Source organism: Oncorhynchus nerka, linkage group LG26 (assembly GCF_034236695.1).
Source record: "Oncorhynchus nerka isolate Pitt River linkage group LG26, Oner_Uvic_2.0, whole genome shotgun sequence".
In the NCBI taxonomy this organism is placed as follows: Eukaryota; Metazoa; Chordata; class Actinopteri; order Salmoniformes; family Salmonidae; genus Oncorhynchus; species Oncorhynchus nerka.
Window position 1 is genome coordinate 10,127,566 of NC_088421.1, and position 19,944 is coordinate 10,147,509.

Consider the following 19,944-nt stretch of genomic DNA (forward strand, 5'->3'; position numbering starts at 1 on the left):
TAATTCTTTCTTTCTCTCTCTCGGAGGACCTGAGCCCTAGGACCGTGCCTCAGGACTATCTGACATGATGACTCCTTGCTGTCCCCAGTCCACCTGGCCATGCTGCTGCTCCAGTTTCAACTGTTCTGCCTTATTATTATTATTGGACCATGCTGGTCATTTATGAACATTTGAACATCTTGGCCATGTTCTGTTATAATCTCCACCCGGCACAGCCAGAAGAGGACTGGCCACCCCTCATAGCCTGGTTCCTCTCTAGGTTTCTTCCTAGGTTTTGGCCTTTCTATGGAGTTTTTCCTAGCCACCGTGCTTCTACACCTGCATTGCTTGCTGTTTGGGGTTTTAGGCTGGGTTTCTGTACAGCACTTTGAGATATCAGCTGATGTACGAAGGGCTATATAAATACATTTGATTTGATTTGATAATGTATTCTGGTGGTAATTGATTCTTGGTTTGTTTATTTGTTTACTGTTTATTGTAGATTTTAGGTGTTGATTTTACTTAATTAAACACGGTATTATCTGATGTGTTTTGAGTAGGATTCCTTCTTCTGGGACAGATGGAAGTTATCTAATTTATGTAAGTTGAAGGAGCCATGGGAGAACACGTTTACATTTTTTGTTGAATGCCTGGGATTGAATTGCTGATTTCTTACGCTGAGAAATGTACTGCATTTGCGACAGAGGAAAAAAATATTACATTTAGATAGTAATGATATCAGGATAATTGTATCTAAGGGTAGCATGTTCACTTAAGCATACATATACATTGACGTTGATTAAAACTTATGATTAATGATTTGAGGTAAAGAGGAATTATCATTAGGTTTGGAGAACTGGAATCAATAGGATCCGGGGGTCAATCTCTCTGACGAAAATTCCCTAACCCCGTCATTTCATCCCTGTGTTTGTTCATAGAAGTGGAAGTGTGCCTGGCCTCTAGCTGATGATGTGTTCTCTGGGAGAGGGTGGGGCTTTACAGATATGCTGGCCGTCCTGAGCTATCTGATTGTGGGAGTCATATTCCTGATACACCATGAACCCCCCGAGGAGGCCGAAAAGGGTAAATGGACTCGTATGGTAGATGAGGGAAATTTGATTTTACCAAAGCATCTTAAGAGTTCACTGAAACTGAATAGTAAGGAAGTGAGAGTGGAGTTGGGGAAGGATATTTCAGTTGTGTTCTATGTAGACCAATTGGGGTCCTTCACTCCTTGGCAGTCTAGAACAATGGGTCTCTGGGGAAGGTATTTGTGTAAACCACAGTGTAATTCATGGAATCAAGTCATAGCTCACACTGAGAAGGGTAGCTATGCAAACCCACACACTCAATATGGGAACAGATGGAGTTCAGTAAAGGTGGGAGTTTTGGGCTGTTTTCCGGAGCAGGGGTGGTATTGTATAAAGGTATGAATTACCATTAAAACTGTAAAGATCCAGGGTCTTGGATTATGGTATATTGGTTTTGATCAGTCTTTAACATATACTATGGTACCGTTCCAGGTCACAGAGGTAAAAGCTGGTAAGGATACTATGGGCAGCCAGAGTTGAATCAGTCTCCCAACACAACTGGTATTCCTAGTGTAATCATCCAGGGCCAAGGACCAGTGCAAATAGTTTAATCAGTTTCCCAACACAACTGGTATTCCTAGTGTAATCATCCAGGGCCAAGGACCAGTGCAAATAGTTGAATCAGTCTCCCTAACACAACTGGTATTCCTAGTGTAATCATCCAGGGCCAAGGACCAGTGCAAATAGTTGAATCAGTCTCCCTAACACAACTGGTATTCCTAGTGTAATCATCCAGGGCCAAGGACCAGTGCAAATAGTTGAATCAGTTTCCATAACACAACTGGTATTCCTAGTGTAATCATCCAGGGCCAAGGACCAGTGCAAATAGTTTAATCAGTTTCCCTAACACAACTGGTATTCCTAGTGTAATCATCCAGGGCCAAGGACCAGTGCAAATAGTTCAGACAAAATACTTTAAAGAAGTGATAGAGTTGGAGACTGGGTTTAGAGATTCCAACCTCTGGTTAGAGTGGATTCAATATACGACCAGATCAGTAGCCAAAGAAGAATGCTATGCCTGTGCCACAGGATGGTATGAGAAGGAATGTATTTGTGAAAACTTGAGAGCTCTCTCAAATAAATTGGGATCTGATCAATTGTGAGCTGGGAATTCTGTCTGTTTTATTTAAGACCAGAGCTTTACAACCTCTGGGTATCAGACAGATAAATATAATTGGAATTTATGAACACTGATTAAATAATTACATGACACATTGTTAGCCAAATATGATTATGTATCAGTTGGGCAACTTTTCTATGCCATTTGAGAATTGTGTCCATATTTTAATTTACTAGGCAAGTCGGTGAAGAACAAATCTTATTTACAATGACGATCTAGGAACAGTGACGGCCTGAACTGCCTTGTTCAGGGGCAGAACGACAGATTTTTACCTTGTCAGCTCGAAGAGTCCATCTAGCAACCGTTTGGTTACTGGCCGAACACTAACCACTAGGCTACCTGCCGCCCATAGAATGTTTCTTTATAGGAAGAGACTAAGGCAGGGGATCATGGAGCGTATATTCAAATAGCCATTTTAATTTAGGATAAATCAAAATGGGTCAGACCTTTTTACAGTGGGGCAAAAAAGTATTTAGTCAGCCACCAATTGTGCAAGTTATCCCACTTAAAAACATGAGAGAGGCCTGCAATTTTCATCGTAGGTACACTTCAAGTATGACAGACAAAATGAGAGAAAAAATCCAGAAAATCATATTGTAGGATTTTTAATGAATTTATTTGCAAATTATGGTGGAAAATAAGTATTTGGTCACCTACAAATAAGCAAGATTTCTGGCTCTCACGGACCTGTAACTTCTTCTTAAAGAGGCTCCTCTGTCCTCCACTCGTTACCTGTATTAATGGTACCTGTTTGAACTTGTTATCAGTATAAAAGACACCTGTCCACAACCTCAAACAGTCACACTCCAAACTCCACTATGGCCAAGACCAAAGAGCTGTCAAAGGACACCAGAAACAAAATTGTAGACCTGCACCAGGCTGGGAAGACTGAATCTGCAATAGGTAAGCAGCTTGGTTTGAAGAAATCAACTGTGGGAGCAATTATTAGGAAATGGAAGACATACAAGACCACTGATAATCTCCCTCGATCTGGGGCTCCACGCAAGATCTCAAAATGATCACAAGAACGGTGAGCAAAAATCCCAGAACCACACAGGGGGACCTAGTGAATGACCTGCAGAGAGCTGGGACCAAAGTAACAAAGCCTACCATCAGTAACACACTACGCCGCCAGGGACTCAAATCCTGCAGTGCCAGACGTGTCCCCCTGCTTAAGCCAGTACATGTCCAGGCCCGTCTGAAGTTTGCTAGAGAGTATTTGGATGATCCAGAAGAAGATTGGGAGAATGTCATATGGTCAGATGAAACCAAAATATAACTTTTTGGTAAAAACCCAACTCGTCGTGTTTGGAGGACAAAGAATGTTGAGTTGCATCCAAAGAACACCATACCTACTGTGAAGCATGGGGGTGGAAACATCATGCTTTGGGGCTGTTTTTCTGCAAAGGGACCAGGATGACTGATCCGTGTAAAGGAAAGAATGAATGGGGCCATGTATCGTGAGATTTTGAGTGAAACCCTCCTTCCGTCAGCAAGGGCATTGAAGATGAAACGTGGCTGGGTCTTTCAGCATGACAATGATCCCAAACACACCGCCCGGGCAACGAAGGAGTGGCTTCGTAAGAAGCATTTCAAGGTCCTGGAGTGTCCTAGCCAGTCTCCAGATCTCAACCCCATAGAAAATCTTTGGAGGGAGTTGAAAGTCCGTGTTGCCCAGCAACAGCCCCAAAACATCACTACTCTAGAGGAGATCTGCATGGAGGAATGGGCCAAAATACCAGCAACAGTGTGTGAAAACCTTGTGAAGAAGACTTACAGGAAACGTTTGACCTCTGTCATTGCCAACAAAGGGTATATAACAAAGTATTGAGATAAACTTTTGTTATTGACCAAATACTTATTTTCCACCATAATTTGCAAATAAATTCATTAAAAATCATACAATGTGATTTTCTGGATTTTTTTTTCTCATTTTGTCTGTCATAGTTGAAGTGTACCTATGATGAAAATTACAGGCCTCTCTCATCTTTTTAAGTGGGATAACTTGCACAATTGGTGGCTGACTAAATACTTTTTGCCCCACTGTATGTAGATATTCCATAAAAAAACAACTACAATAGTCATTTACAACATTAACAATGTCTACACAGTATTTCTGATCAATTTTAAGTTATTTTAATGGACAAAAACAAAAAAATTATTTCAAAAGCAAGGACATTTTCAAGTGACCCCAAACTTTTGTTTGGTTATGTACATCCCCGATATCTCCATCTCTTCTTCATGTGAATGACGGGCCTTGTCTCGTGTCTGAAGTAAATCCTTTGTGTCCGACTCGTTTAAAAAAACATCTTTGTGGCCTCCCGGGTGGCGCAGTGGTTAAGGGCGCAGCAGCGCCAGCTGTGCCACCAGAGACCCTGGGTTCGCGCCCAGTCTCTGTCGTAACCGGCCGCGACCGGGATGTCCGTGGGGCAACGCACAATTGGCCTAGCGTCGTCCGGGTTAGGGAGGGCTTGGCCGGTAGGGATATCCTTGTCTCATCGCACACCAGCGACTCCTGTGGCGGGCCACGCTAACCAAGGTTGCCAGGTGCACGGTGTTTCCTCCGACACATTGGTGCGGCTGGCTTCCGGGTTGGATGAGCGCTGTGTTAAGAAGCAGTGCGGCTTGGTTGGGTTGTGTATCGGAGGACTAAGGGTGAGGATCTCCTTCTAGAGAAACATCAGGGACTGCAACATACTCTGTTTCACAGAATCATGGCTCTCTCCAGATATACTGTCCCCGTCCATACAGCCTGCTGGGTTTTCAGTACAGCGCTCAGACAGGAATAAAGAACTCTCCAGGAAAAATAAAGGTGGAGGTGTGTGTTTCATGAATAACTACAAATGGTGTGATTTTGGTAACATACAGGAACTCAAGTCCTTTCATTCACCCGACCTGAATATCTCATAATCAAATGCCGAACGCATTACCTGCCAGGATAATTTTCTTTAGTCATCATCACAGCCGTTTATGTTCCCCCTCAGGCTTAACCACAATGGTTCTCAAGGAACTACACTGTACAAACTAGAAACCGCATATCCCGAGGCCGCATTTATTGTAGCTGGGGACTTTAATTACTTTTATGAGGAAAACGCTACCAAAGTTTTATCAACACATTGCCTGCTCTACTCGCACATGAAAAACGCTCAATCATTGCTACTCTCCTTTTTGGGATGGCTACAAGGCCCCCGCCCTCCCTTCGGCAAATCAGATCACGCCTGCTCCAGAAACTCAAGTATCCATGGTAAGGACTGTCCAACGTTGTTCTGCAAAAATTAAAGCAGGAAGCACCAGTGACTCGGTCTATAAAAAAGTCATCAGATGAAGCAGATGCTAAACTACAGGACTGTTTTGCTATCACAGACTGGAACATGTTCCAGGATTCTGCCGATGGCATTGAGGAGTACACCACATCAGTCACTGGCTTTATCAATAAGTGCATCGAGGACGTCGTCCCCACAGTGACTGTTCATACATACCCCAACCAGAAGTCATGGATTACAGGCAACAGTCGCACTGAGCTAAAGGGCAAAGCTGCCGCTTTCAAGGTGCGGGACTCTAACCCGGAAGCTTACAAGAAATCCTGCTATCACCTGCGACGAACCATCAAACAGGCAAAGCGTCAATACAGGGCTGCGATTGAATCATACTACACCGGCTCCGACACTCGTCTTATGTGGCAGGGCTTGCAAACTATTACAGACTACAAAGGGAAGCACAGCAGCGAGCTGCCCAGTGACACGAGGCTACCAGACGAGCTAAATCACTTCTATGCTCGCTTCGAGGCAAGCAAAACTGAGGCATGCATGAGAGCATCAGCTGTTCCTTACGACTGTGTGATCACGCTCTCCATAGCCGATGTGAGAAAGACCTTTAAACAGGTAAACATACACAAGGCTGCGGGGCCAGACGGATTACCAGGACGTGTGCTCCGGGCATGTTCTGACCAACTGGCAGGTGTCTTCACTGACATTTTCAACATGTCCATGATTAAGTCTGTAATACCAATATGTTTCAAGCAGACCACCATAGTCCCTGTGCCCAAGAACACAAAGGCAATCTGCCTAAATGACTACAGACCCGTAGCACTCACATCCGTAGCCATGAAGTGCTTTGAAAGGTTGGTAATGGCTCACATCAACACCCAGAAACCCTAGACCCACTCCAATTTGCATACTGCCCAAACAGATCCACAGATGATGCAATCTCTATTGCACTCCACACTTCCCTTTCCCACCTGGACAAAAGGAACACTTATGTAAGAATGCTATTCATTGACTACAGCTCAGCGTTCAACACCATAGTACCCTCAAAGCTCATCACTAAGCTAAGGATCCTGGGACTAAACACCTCCCTCTGCAACTAGATCCTGGACTTCCTGACGGGCCGCCCCTAGGTGGTGAGGGTGGGTAGCAACACATCTGCCACACTGATCCTCAACACTGGAGCTCCACAGGGTTGCATGCTCAGTCCCCTCCTGTACTCCCTGTTCACCCACGACTGCATGGCCAGGCACGACTCAAACACCATCATTAAGTTTTCCGACGCACAACAGTGGTAGGCCTGATCACAGACAACGACGAGACAGCCTATAGGGAGGAGGTCAGAGATCTGGCCGTGTGGTGCCAGAATAACAACCTATCCCTCAACGCGACCAAGACTAAGGAGATGATTGTGGACTACAGGAAAAGGAGGACCGAGCACGCCCCCATTCTCATCAACGGGGCTGTAGTGGAGCAGATTAAGAGCTTCAAGTTCCTCTGTGTCCAGATCAACAACAAACTAGAATGGTCCAAATACACCAAGACAGTCGTGAAGAGGGCACGACAAAGCCTATTCCGCCTCAGGAAACTAAAACGATTTGGAATGGGTCCTGAGATCCTCAAAAGGTTCTACAGCTGCAACATCGAGAGCATCCTGACTGGTTGCATCACTGCCTGGTACGGCATTTGCTCGGCATATGACCGCAGTGCACTACAGAGGGTAGAGCGTACGGCCCAGTACATCACTGGGGATAAGCTGCCTTCCATCCAGGACCTCCACACCAGGCGGTGTCAGAGGAAGGTCCTAAAAATGGTCAACGACCCCAGCCACCCCAGTCTGTTGAAGGATTTTTATCAATAATGACTAAATAATGTATACATTTGGCGTAGAGTTATAACTCACAGAGTTATCTGTTGTCTGTTGAAGAATATGTTGCTACATAGGCCAAGAGGAAGGGTCTACAGACAACTCGTGATCACAGTGAAACTAACAACATGAAATATGTCTGGTCCCCAACCAGGGAGGGGAGAAACTGTTGGGCGTGCAGTAGATTGTGTAACATATGGTAGCAGAAGATAAGCAATGTGTATGTGTTGCAACTGAATTGAAAAGCAGTTTTGACATGATCCAGGAGGAGGAGGGACATTTTCGTAAGACATGACGCAATGTGTGTTATATAAACTAATGTACATGGGATTATGTTCAGAGCTCTCGGGAATAAACGCTATTAATCTTGAGACTGATCTTTATCTATTTTATACAAATAAGAATCTTGCAAATTCTTAGAAACGGACCAGATGTTTTGCTTTGTTATAATTGAATTGTTTAATGAACATATAGGAATAAAAATCCTCTAACACAGTCATAGACTATTCTCTCTACTACCGCATGGCAAGTGGTACCGGAGTGCCAAGTCTAGGACACAAAGGCTTCTCAACAGTTTTTACCCCCACGCCATAAGACTCCTGAACAGGTAATCAGATGTCTACCCGGACTATTTGCATTGTGGGCCCCCCTGTCTCAGATCTTTACAGACAATTCCTTCGACCTCATAGCTTGGTTTTTACTCTGACATGCACTGTCAACTGTGGGACCTCATATAGACAGGTGTGTGCCTTTCCAAATCATGTCCAATCAATTGAATTTACCACAGGTGGACTCCAAGTTGTAGAAACATCTCAAGGATGATCAATGGAAACAGGTTGCACCTGAGCTCAATTTCGAGTCTCATAGCGAAGGGTCTGAATTCTTATGTAAATAAGGTATTTCTGTTTTCAAAAACCTGTTTTCACTTTGTCATTATGGGGTATTGTGTGTAGATTGATGAGGAAAACATTTAATTTGATCAATTTTAGAATAACAAAGTAACAACATGTGGAAAAAGTCAAAGGGCCTGAATACTTCCAAATACACTGGATATACTGTATTGTAGTCAAGGCCTATCCTATTTAACTGTTGCTGTACATATACTATTCTGTCCTACGTGTTCTACAGATATACTACATGTTATATCCAAATACAGTGCCTTGCAAAAGTAATCATCCCCCTTGGCGTTTTTCCTATTTTGTTGCATTACAACCTGTAATTTAAATTGATTTTATATGTGGATGTCGTGTACTGGACATATACAAATAGTCCAACTTGCTGAGGTGAAATGAAAAATTAACTTTAGAACCCCCCCCCCCCCCCAAAAAAAAATCCATTTTAATTCCAGGTTGTAAGTCAACAAAATAGGAAAAATGCCAAGGGGGTGAATACTTTTGCAAGCCACTGTACTGTCCATAATGTCTATACATCCCATCATATACATATATATTTATACTCTGGACTCCAACATTGCTCGTCCTAATATTTATATATTTCTTAATTCCATTCTTTTAGTTTTTAGATTTGTGTGTATTGTTAGATATTACAGCACTGTTGGAGCTCGGAACATAAGCATTTCGTTGTACCCACAATAACATCTGCTAAATCTGTGCATGCTGCCAATAAAATTTGATTTGATTTGATTTGCCGGGGGACACTGGGTCCTTTTGTTACCGTTTGTCCTGTATCCAGAAGCTGCCCAGCCATGCCGTGTGATGTCACATGGGCACAGGCAGGAAGTAATTGCCCCTCCCCTCCATCCCTCCATCCCTCCATCCCACCCCCACAGCTAAGCTCCTTCTCAGGCTCCCTGTGTGGAACAGCTGGGCTATATCAGCCTGGAAACATACACAGCAACACTTAACCAACACCTTGACAATCAAGACCAGCAGCACTTATGTACACTTACACAAATATACAGGTACAAAATACACTCACCTAAATACACAGAAAACCATTCATGATAAACCTAGAACTCTCAAACAGACCTTTATCCATACACAAATCTACTGTAATAGGTCAACAGTAAACACACACATACACAAATCTTGATAATTTATCGAGAGTGTACTGGACTGATTCCTCCTCTCTCTGTTGAATAATAGATTAATCACTTTAAAGTATACTCAATTGAATTAGATTGATAATTTATGAATTATTCAGTCAGGCGGGGGAAGTGAGGGAGGCGGGGGAGAGGAGAGCAGGTTGTTCCCAGAGAGCGAGGCTTTAATAAGATTAGAAATGTGCCCTAGGAAAAAAGGCATTTTTGCTTGGAACAAGAAGGAATTAATATGGCTTGGAGTGCTGTGTGTGGGACAGCATGTAACACGGGGAAAATGAGATGAGACTTTTATCAACAGAGAGAGCGACAGAGAGAGAGAGAGAACACTGCCTCCTTCTACTATCAGCATATCATATACTCAGTGTTGCTGCCTGCTGCTTTCGTTGTTTTTAGGGTTCCAAGCTAGCGCTGTCTTTTCTTATCAGTGCGTCACAGTCCTTCTCCGATCATATAATTTTTGTAGGCATGCATGCTGCCGTGTACTTCTTATGCTCTAGGGCTGAGTCATTTATCTGGCGTCTACACAAGGTTCATAGTTCATACAGTCTGAAGAAGAAAGAACTTTCCCAGAACTCCCTCTTCTATCATGAAAGGATACATATTATTATCTGAGAGGAAATACTGTTATCTGTGTATAGGAGATAGAAGAGTCGGCGTGTGTCCGTGTATGTCCGTCTGTCTGTCTGTCTGTCCGTTCTTCTGTCTGCAATAGGAAATGACACAACGGAACTAGAAGGACATAACATCCACCCCTCCTCCTGACCAACGTCAAGCCCAGATGGTACAGCGGCTTAGGCCAATGGAACACACAGCACACACATAGCAAACATTCCCCATGGGAGGCCCAGCTGCTTACATAAATCACTGAATCCATGAGCCTAGCATAGCATAGAGACACCAGTCATCATACACAAAAACATTACACAACTCACCCATTCACCTTCCTCCCTGCCTACACAGAGCTAGCTAATAGCACTGTCAGATTGCCCTTATGCTCCCTCATTGCCTCAGTGAGCTCCAACATTAGCAACACTATTAGTCCTAGTGTGTGTTATTAGTAGACCGATCTTCATGATCTTTTATTAGCCTTACTGCACATAATCATAATGTAGCACATTTAGTGCCCTTATATAACTGAGCAGGATCTTTGCATGGGCAGGGGCATACTGTGAGATGTGCCAGGAGAACCTCTCTTAGAGCTCTATTGTTTTGGGAGCTTAAGACTGCACAGTCCAGCCTACTGGGCAACTTCCCAGATTAACGGTAGCTTTTAAGACAGAGCCCTACTCATAATCAATGGGGCTTTTCCCTGGAATTTAAAGACAGGACTTATCTCTTGTTGATAAAATCTGATCACATACACTACATGACCAAACGTATGTGGACACCTACTCGTTGAACATCCCACTCCAAAATCATGGGCATTAATATGGAGTTGGTCCCCCCTTTGCTGCTATAACAGCCTCCAGTGTTCTGGGAAGTCTTTCCATTAGATGTTGGAACATTGCTGCAGGGACTTGCTTCCATTCAGCCACAAGAGCATTAGTGAGGTCGGGCACTGATGTTGGGCGATTAGGCCTGGCTCGGAGTCGGCATTCCAATTCATCCCAAAGATGTTTGATTGGGGTTGAGGTCAGGGCTTTGTACAGGCCAGTCAAGTTCTTCCACACCAATGTCGGCAAACCATTTATGTATGGACCTCGCTTTGTGCACAGGGACATTGTCATGCTGAAACAGGAAAGGGCCTTCCCCAAACTGATTGCAACCAACTTGGAAGCACAGAATTGTCTAGAATGTCAATTTTTGTAGGCATGCATGCTGCCGCCAGCATTGTATGCTGTAGCGTTAAGATTTCCCTTCACTGGAACGAAGGGGCCTAGCCAAACCATGAAAAACAGCCCCAGACCATTAATCCTTCTCCACCCAACTTTACAGTTGGCATCTATACATTCAGGCAGGTTACGTTCTCCTGCCATCCGCCAAACCCAGATTTGTCCGTCTGACTGCCAGATGGTGAAGCCATCTCATCACTCCAGAAAACGCATTTCCACTGCTCTTTGAAGTGCTTTACACCACTCCAGCCGACACTTGGCATTGCGCATGGTGATCTTAGGCTTGTGTGCGGCAGCTCGGCCATGGAAACCCATTTCATGAAGCTCCCAACGAACAGTTATTGTGTTGACGTTGCTTCCAGAGCCAGTTTGAAACTTGGAAGTGAGTGTTGCAACCGAGGACAGATGATTTTCAGCACTCTGTGGTCTCGTTCTGTGAGCTTGTGTAGACTACCACTTCCTGGCTGAGTCATTGTTGCTCCTAGACATTTCACAATAACAGCACTTACAGTTGACCAGGGCAGCTCTAGCAGGCCAAAAAATTTGATGAACTGACTTGTTGGAAAGGTGGCATCCTATGACATTGTCACGTTGAAGTCACTGAGCTATTCGGTAAGGCAATTCTACTGCCAATGTTTGTCTATGGCTGTGTGTTAGATTTTATACACCTGTCAGCAACGGGTGTGGCTAAAATAGCCGAATCCCCTAATTTGAAGGGGTGTCCACATACTTTTGAATATATGGTGTATAATACACATGATTTCGGTGTGGCCTCTATTAGCTAGGTGTTTATTGTTCATTGTGCCTACGGTTTTCCTAAAGCCAAACCCTGAACATTATCCTCCACCTCTTTGCCTCTGTATTCCACACTCCCCCCTCTCTCCACCAGAACAGGAGAGAGATGGAGACAGGTTTCATACAAAGCAACAGGATCCCATACAAACCAGTATTATTCCTCAGGACATCTGTTTCTCACTTTCTTTTTTTCTTTCTTCCTCGCTCTTTCTTCCTCTCAAGTCATTTTGGGGGTGTTGCTTTAGTTTCCCGGGTGATTGAACCGGCTCCAGTGCTATGTCACAAACAGGTTCTCATCACACACAGCTCATCAGTACAGACTACTCATCCCTGAGCCCTCTACCACTCTAGCATGGGAAACATACGTGCACATTGCCAAAGCAAGTGAAATAAACAATAAACAAAAGTGAGAAGAAACATATTTAACAAAATTATTAGAAATGAACAGTAAACATTGCATTCAAAGAGGTTTCAAAAAGGCATTTTAAGTGTTATATTATCAGTGTTTTAGCAATGTGTAAATAGTTGTAATACGAATAGTGGTGGAAGATTAAAAAAAGAGAAATGTTGGTGGTATTTACAATGTGCTCCTCTGGTTGCGCTTTCCTCATGGCAACGGGCCACAAATCTTGCTGTGTGATTGAACATTGTGGTATTTCACCTAACAGAAATGGGAATTGATCTATGTTTGATTTGTTTTCAAATTCTTTGTGGGTCTGTGTGATCTATTGGAAATATGTGTCTCTAATATGGTCATACATTTAGCAAGTTAGGAAATGCAGCTCAGTTTCCACTTCCTTTTGTGGGCAGTGTGCAAATATCCTGTCTCCTCTTGCGAGCCAGGTCTGTCTATGGCGACCTTTCTCAATAGCAAGGCTATGCTGACTGAGTCTGTACATAGTCAAGGATTTTCTTAATTTTGCGTCAGTCATGGGGGTCAGTTATTCTGCCACTGTGTACTATCTGTTTAGGAAAAGATAGCATTCCAATTTGCTCTGTTTTTTGGTTGATTCTTTCCAGTGTGTCAAATAGTTATATTTTTGCTTTCTCATAATTTGGTTGGGACTAATTGTTTTGCTGGCCTGGGGATGCTTCTCTAGGTTAATCTCTCTGTAGGTGAGGGCTTTGTGGTGGAATGTGTGGGCATTGCTTCCTTTTAGGTGGTTGTAGAATTACATTTTGATAACTAGCAGATATAGTCCTAATTCTGCTCTGCATGCATTGTTTGGGGTTTTGCGTTGTACACAAAGTATATATTTTTCTCCCTCTTTCTCTCTCATCATCTCTCAGGGTGAGAAAAGTTGTATTAATTAATAGCTTCTTAGAACTGATGCCTGATGCTGTAAACAAAGTTGAGCTTGAGCCTGAAAACCACCTGGAAAGTAAACTTGCAGAGCCAGCCAGATATGGAACGGGGCAGTCAAAGAAGGGCACGAGATAGAGAACAGGGAAACCGTCGATCTGATTGGCCGATAGCCTACTCTGACCATCATTGGCTAGGGGAAAAATAAATCCCTGCCAAACAGACGCTCACACAACACATACACACACACACACACACGTACATACACTACACACACTCATACACACAAGTCAAGAGGCAGACCCTGGGCTAATTCAGTACCAGGGAATTATATTACTGGCTGCTCTACATGCAGAGGAGGGGAGAGAAGAGGGGGTTCGGATGGGGGTGGGACGGATATTACAGGAAGAGAGGGAGGGAGGGGGAAAGTGCAGAGAAGGCTGGGGCTCCGGGGTGGGGTTGGAAAATGCAGAAGGAGCAACAGCTTGAGCTCTGGGACTACAGTGGACAGAAAGTAAGAGCGTGGTGTGGGACTACAGTGGACAGAAAGTAAGAGCGTGGTGTGGGACTACAGTGGACAGAAAGTAAGAGCGTGGTGTGCTCTCAATGAAGGAGTGAGAAAGAGAAAGCCAGAAAGAGAGATGAAAGGAAACAAGACACATCAATCTACGTAAAGGAGGGCGTGAGGACAAGACGGACATTGTAGTTCTACAGGAGCCGAGTGGAGAGGGAGAAAAGAGGGGGGAAAGGAGAGAAAGAAAGGAGAGAGGCACATGAGGTATTTTTATAGGGCACAGACAGAGATATGATAGCCTGCTTACAGAAGCGGTGTGCCTGGAAACGCTCAGAAAGAGAGAGCGAGGGGAGAGAGAGAGAGAGAGAAAGAGAGGGCGGAAAAGGAGGGGGAGTGAGTGAGACAGAAAGATTAACCAGTCAGAAAGAGCCAGAGTGAGCAGTGAAGTACAATCGGGGAGAAAAAGCAAGGGAGGGAGGAGGGTGCATGAGAGGTAAAAAAAAGAAAATGAAAGAGGGGAAAGGTGCCAAAACAAACTAATGTGTCAGTGCTGAGTGAGGGACACTAGAAGAGAGGGAGAGAGAGAGAAGAGGGCCAGCCAGAGGACGTAGTAGGGGGAGAGAGGCATGAGGGGACTGTTCTGCTTTATGCTCACCCTGTCCATCCTGGGGACTGTCCTGACTGCACTCGTCTGGTATGTCTTCAGAGACCGGTGAGTCCCACTCCCTTTCACATCCCTTCTCCCCAACTTCCTCCCTCTCGACTGGGCAGGTGTTGGAGCCTTTAGCCACGGGCTAGGTTTGGGGATTAGGCCTGGCTGGTGGTAGCTAGCATCATATACTCCAGACAGGCACAGAGAGGACAGAAGGGAGTGAGTCTCCACACTTTTGCTTTTAATGTGTGATTGTTTCACATCGGTTGGTGTGAGTAGCTGCTCTACTGGAACAAGGTAAGAGTTGTGCAGGGGGTGAAATATGATATGTTTAGTGTTGGTGGTTATGCCTGTTCACTGGTACCCCCTCCACCAACTCCCCTTTTCTCTCTTCTCTCTCTCGCTCTCTCCTCAGAGCAATGGTTGGTTTTTCTCAATGCTTGTTACTGTGGGTATCTTAACTAAACCACCGACACACCCTGATTATGTGGTGGAAGAGAGAGAGAGAGAGAGAGAGAGAAACTTCTGTTTGTGCCCCAGCAGAGCTGATGTATTTCAGATCATAAATCCCAAAGTCTTTAACTGACTGTGGATTTAAACCAGACCACTATTAATGGACTCTGGACAACCTGTTCTAATTTGACAACTTGTGCTGAAGCGAACTCAACTGTTTATTTGACAGTGTAGGTAGAATAAGAGGAAGGTGTTGCAAAGGCACATGGCTCAACGTTGGTGCATTTTGAAATATCATGCTCACACAAAAAAAAATATTATAGCAGATCTTATCTCCCCTCGACCCATTGTTTTATAAAAACATACGAACCTAGCATGTGCTTGTAGGTGTGCTATGTTAGACGTTGACTTGAAATAGTGATCTGTTTCCTGCGGGAAATGAAGATGTCGCCTGTAGGCAGGCGAAGATAAGTAAGTGAAAGGGGAACAAGAACAAGAGATTGAGATCGAGAAGTCACTGTAAAAGGTCTTCCCGTGCTGTTACCAAAACACGCTTGATGAACACACTGTTGGCTTGTTGTAGCTTAGTGTCTGCCCTTCTGTGACACTGACACTTGAGAGACGCCCCCCCCCCAGTCACATCTCGACTAACTGTCTGAATGTGACGTTAGACTCAGATGAATCATAGAACTAAGTGTTGTTTGACATTCACCATCTGCAGGATATGACAATTATCCCGCCATAAATAACTGTCTACAAGAGTGTCACATTGTGGAGCAGGGAAACCCATGTACCCTCTGAAAGTGTGTTCTTAAAATATCTCTTTATAGCTCACTTCAAGGGGGATTATCTGTATGTAGTAAATTCAGGCTTGACCTTTGACCTTGGATTTCTTCTCAGACTGTTTTTGATAAAGTCCCTTGTCTTTCAGCTAATTTGGGGTTGGCACTGCCGTTTGTAATGCTGCTGTAAAACTCCTTCAAGCGTTCGGGTTTCCTGTTTGAACAGTAAAACACGCTTAAACAGCTGTGTTTACCCTTCAGTAACCCTTTAGCTCACCAGGTTGTTGTTTATAGTATGCACAACATTCAGCTATTGGTTTAATGTAAACACACTGTAAATGACCACATCAGCACAATTAATTCAACGAAGGTAACATGGTAAACTCAAGCAATACACTGCAAATACAACAGCAAACAATGCAGCTATACAAGCGTTGACAAGATAAGTGGTGTACTGGGTTCAAACAGAGATCTACTCATCCTTCTATTCTCTCTGTCTTCCTCTTGTCCCTGTTGGTGTACATAGCAATGTTCAACCTGGCAGACCCCCCCACAAAGATCCTATTATGAACTCTGGGCCAGTCCCCTCCGGAACATGCAAGGGCTGCAGGTGAGACTAGATACACGCCCTGGCAACCACTACCCACAATCCTCTCTGCTCAACAACCACCTCATCGGTCTCTCTACTGTTCTTAACTTCATTACATGGTTCATAACTGCATGTTCTGTGTTGTGTCTGTGTGGTGTGTGTGTGTCTGTGTGTGTCTGTGTGTCAAAGGGATACAGTTACTGAAAAAGTGGTGGAGCGCTACTCTCACAGCTGGAAGAAGCAGGAGGACAAGTTCAGAAATTTCAGGTGAAACATCACCACACTATAAACCCAGACTCTGAACCCCACTAAAAGCCAGCCAATATGAGCCAAAGACCACTTTGTGAGGGTCACTAACCATAACAAAGGGGATGTTTCCTTTCTACTCTTAGAAGAATGAGATGCAAAGCACGTGGAAGTGTGCTTCAAAGCACGTGGAAGTGTGCTTCAAAGCAGGAGAAGTGACCTGTGAAATGTTAGCGTTTACTTCTTCATGCTGTTAGTAGCAGTAGAAGTAGAGGTCAGCGTTATGTAAGATTGTTGCGACACATTGCGTCAGTCAGTCAGTGGGTATTTCCCTTCTCAAGGCTATCTTCCTCAGCTTCCTGTCTCCGCGGGCTAATTCTAGCGGAGACAGGAAGCTGAGTATACAGAGACTTCAACCACACCAAACAACACCAAAGAGAACTGTAAGGAGCTTTGTAAATGAATAAACACTTGAAAGGAAGGACATTCTAAAAGACAATACTTTTCAATAAACATTCCTTTCCAATTTGTATATTTATATCAAGATGAAGATGAGGCCTTGTTTATGTATTCCTATATCTGATATTTTCTTACATTTATCACCAGTAGGTTTTTATACCTAACTTATCAAACAGACTGTTTCAAAATAAGAGAAATGTGTGTTTGAAGTACATGACTCATTTACAGTTCGCTTTTAATACTGTGTCTTTATCTTATAATCAAAAGGTTATTGTTGTGTTCTCAGGTCTCTTCTGAGTAAAAGATGTCATGGACTTACCAAGGCTATGGTGACACAGGACAACACTCCTCTGGGGTCAAAGGTTGTGTACGATGGAGAGAAGAGGAAGCCTCTTCAGGTGACCCCTGAACTGTTCAGCACCTTTGCTAAGGTTTGTTGAGCTGGTCCAGAGTGTCACCTCAATGATTAGTGTGTGTGAGTGTGTGTTTAAGAAAGAGAGTGACATGACACATGTTGTGTTGCCTTACAGGAGAATCCTTTTGTGAATACAACTTGGGATACGTGTTCTGTTGTTGGGAATGGGGGAATCCTAGCTAATAGCAGCTGTGGAGAGAAAATCGACTCCGCCCAGTTTGTTATCAGGTGTGAGACGGAAAAATTACTCCACAATAATTACCCTTTCCTCTCAAACATTGTTAGAAACAAATTCACTGACCACTTCCCTCTATGTCTCCCTTTCTCAGGTGTAATCTCCCTCCTCTGGAAAACGGCTATGAGAGAGACGTGGGCAACAAGACAGACCTGGTGACAGCTAATCCCAGCATCCTCATGGAGAAGTGAGTTTCGGAGTTCATTGGGCTTCTCATACTGCTTATCACCTGGTGTTTTATGGTGGATTAAGAAATTACCTGATCATATATTCTGGTGCTGGTCAAATTCATCTCCTCCAGCTGTTCTTCACCGCTCTCTTTTTCTCTCCATACCATCCTCTCTCAGATATGGGGGACTGCAGGAGCGTCGTCGGCCCTTCGTGGAGAGCCTGCGTAGCTATGGCGACTCCCTGATGCTCTTGCCAGCCTTCTCGTATGGCCCCAACACGCCTGTGTCTCTGCGGGCCCTCTACACCATCCAGGACTTTGACAGCCCCTTGCGGCCTGTCTTCCTCAACCCAGAGTACCTACAGAGTCTGGCGCACTTCTGGCAGGGCCAGGGCCTGCGGACGGTACGCCTCAGCACAGGACTCATCGTGGCTAGCCTGGCACTGGAGCTGTGCGCCAACGTGCATCTCTATGGGTTCTGGCCCTTTAATGAACACCCCCTGCGACACCAGCCCCTCACCAACCATTACTACGACAACAGGCAGAGTAAGAAGACGGTGCACGCTATGCCCGCTGAGTTTGACCACCTGCTTAGACTCCACAGCCAGGGCGTGCTCAGGATACACCTGGGGGAGTGTGCGCCCATGGCCAGGTAGGCCCCACCCCTTTACCGGAACTTTACCTACAGCTAGGACAGACACAACAGGGACATAGGGCCCTCTTATAGGCTCTCTCAGGAGTCCTACCCAGTCATGCACTTACCCAGTCATGTCTTTGCTACCTGCCAGATGGGATGGCCCCGACTGGCCCAGAACACTCTGGTATTCAGCACAGGGGCATGTTTTATGTGACGTATGTCTGGTCACAGTGGAGGAGCAAGGGAGAGACTGGGACAGTTAGTCTCCCCAGCAGCCGTTTGTAGATTCTCAGTGTGAGAGTCTGCAGAACACGTTGATCTGCAATCAAATAATTTGTACTGTACCCAAAATGGGTGTAAATACATGAAATATGCATATCATATACTGTATAGGTGTACAATTATGTATTTATCATCAAGTGTTCTAGCTGGAATCTAGAGAATGTTTTTGTTTTGTTGGACTTAAATACAAAGTGTTTTGGAACATGTATGGTTTAGATGAGGCCTTCCCAACTACAGAGGGGGTCAGTGTAGTGCCTAATATGACTCACCTTCCTGACCCTAGCCAAAAAAAAACACATGCGAGCCTTTAAGAGTTAACTGAATGTATGGTCATGTCAATCTAATACCTCCTGGATTGGGCAATCTTTAGCTGGACTGTTACATTCAGATTTCTATTTAATATCAATGATGATTAAATGTGTTATATCTCATTATGACATAGTGTATAATACATTCAATGTGGTACTGGGTCCTTCCATGAAATGAGTCCCCTTTTTGTCTCTTTGATATTTTAAGTAGAAATTGTGCACCAATATTGAATTTTAAAAGACTGTTAAATTAAATGAAGTGCCCTTTAATATAGACCACATGGAAAATTCAATAAATCATATTTTTTTAAATGAATAAAGACTTCTGAATTTTAGATCTCCCTTTGTGCACCCTCTGTGACTTCAAGAAAGATTCTAACCCACTTAACCCCACTTAACCAATTTTCACCATCATTGTAAAGCCCTTAGTTATTTTATTTCTTTAACAAAGTAATTTCTGAAGATTATTATTTATTTCACATGATTTAGTTATTCATTTTAAGGAAAAAAAAAAAAACTTGGCCGTCATTTTACGTGAACTGAACTCTCGTTTTAATATGGTGAAACTATTTCTTTTAAAAAGGTTTTTGAAAAGAAACATTGAATATCTAATAGTCAAATCATAGTGTAAAAGCAGAGCTGCTTCTACTCTTTTTGGCTATTTTCTGGTGTTTTGTGGTGGGAAACTGAGTGGGTTGAACATAACATGTCAACCCTGTTACCCATATAGGAACAGGCTAAAATTATTTAAAAAAAATACATTTTGTAAAATGCTTTATTTCAAGTGCCATTCTCTGTTTCACACAACAAGCTTCCATTCCTCCTGTCACAAGGAGAAATGGCTGATTTCAGATTAAATGGTATACCCTGTTGCGGTTAACCCCGATACTT

The 19,944-nt window shown here is 43.9% G+C and overlaps 1 protein-coding gene across 3 annotated transcripts; it reads left to right on the forward strand.

Annotated features, from left to right (window-relative positions):
• Positions 1 to 13,759: 13,759 nt before the first annotated feature.
• LOC115110242 (alpha-2,8-sialyltransferase 8F-like) lies at positions 13,760 to 19,388 on the forward strand. 3 transcript variants are annotated; one of them, XM_029635734.2, is made up of 7 exons: positions 13,760 to 14,090; positions 16,240 to 16,323; positions 16,492 to 16,569; positions 17,294 to 17,438; positions 17,538 to 17,650; positions 17,752 to 17,844; positions 18,005 to 19,388. In XM_029635734.2, the coding sequence occupies exons 1-7, from the start codon at positions 14,086 to 14,088 to the stop codon at positions 18,480 to 18,482; spliced, it is 996 nt and encodes a 331-aa protein (XP_029491594.1). In that variant the 5' UTR covers positions 13,760 to 14,085; the 3' UTR covers positions 18,483 to 19,388. The 3 variants fall into 3 exon arrangements, with proteins under 3 accessions (XP_029491594.1, XP_029491593.1, XP_064866141.1); XM_029635733.2 differs by lacking the exon at positions 13,760 to 14,090 and adding an exon at positions 14,108 to 14,538; XM_065010069.1 differs by lacking the exon at positions 13,760 to 14,090 and adding an exon at positions 14,545 to 14,775.
• The last annotated feature ends 556 nt before the right edge of the window (positions 19,389 to 19,944 follow it).

Excerpts from the sequence above, each read along its gene's own strand:
- LOC115110242 (XM_029635733.2), top strand. The coding sequence starts at position 14,453 with ATGAGGGGACTGTTCTGCTTTATGCTCACCCTGTCCATCCTGGGGACT. Across the intron at positions 16,324-16,491 it reads GGAACATGCAAGGGCTGCAG|GGATACAGTTACTGAAAAAG; the intron begins GTGAGACTAGAT and ends TGTGTGTCAAAG. Across the intron at positions 17,651-17,751 it reads TCCGCCCAGTTTGTTATCAG|GTGTAATCTCCCTCCTCTGG; the intron begins GTGTGAGACGGA and ends TCCCTTTCTCAG.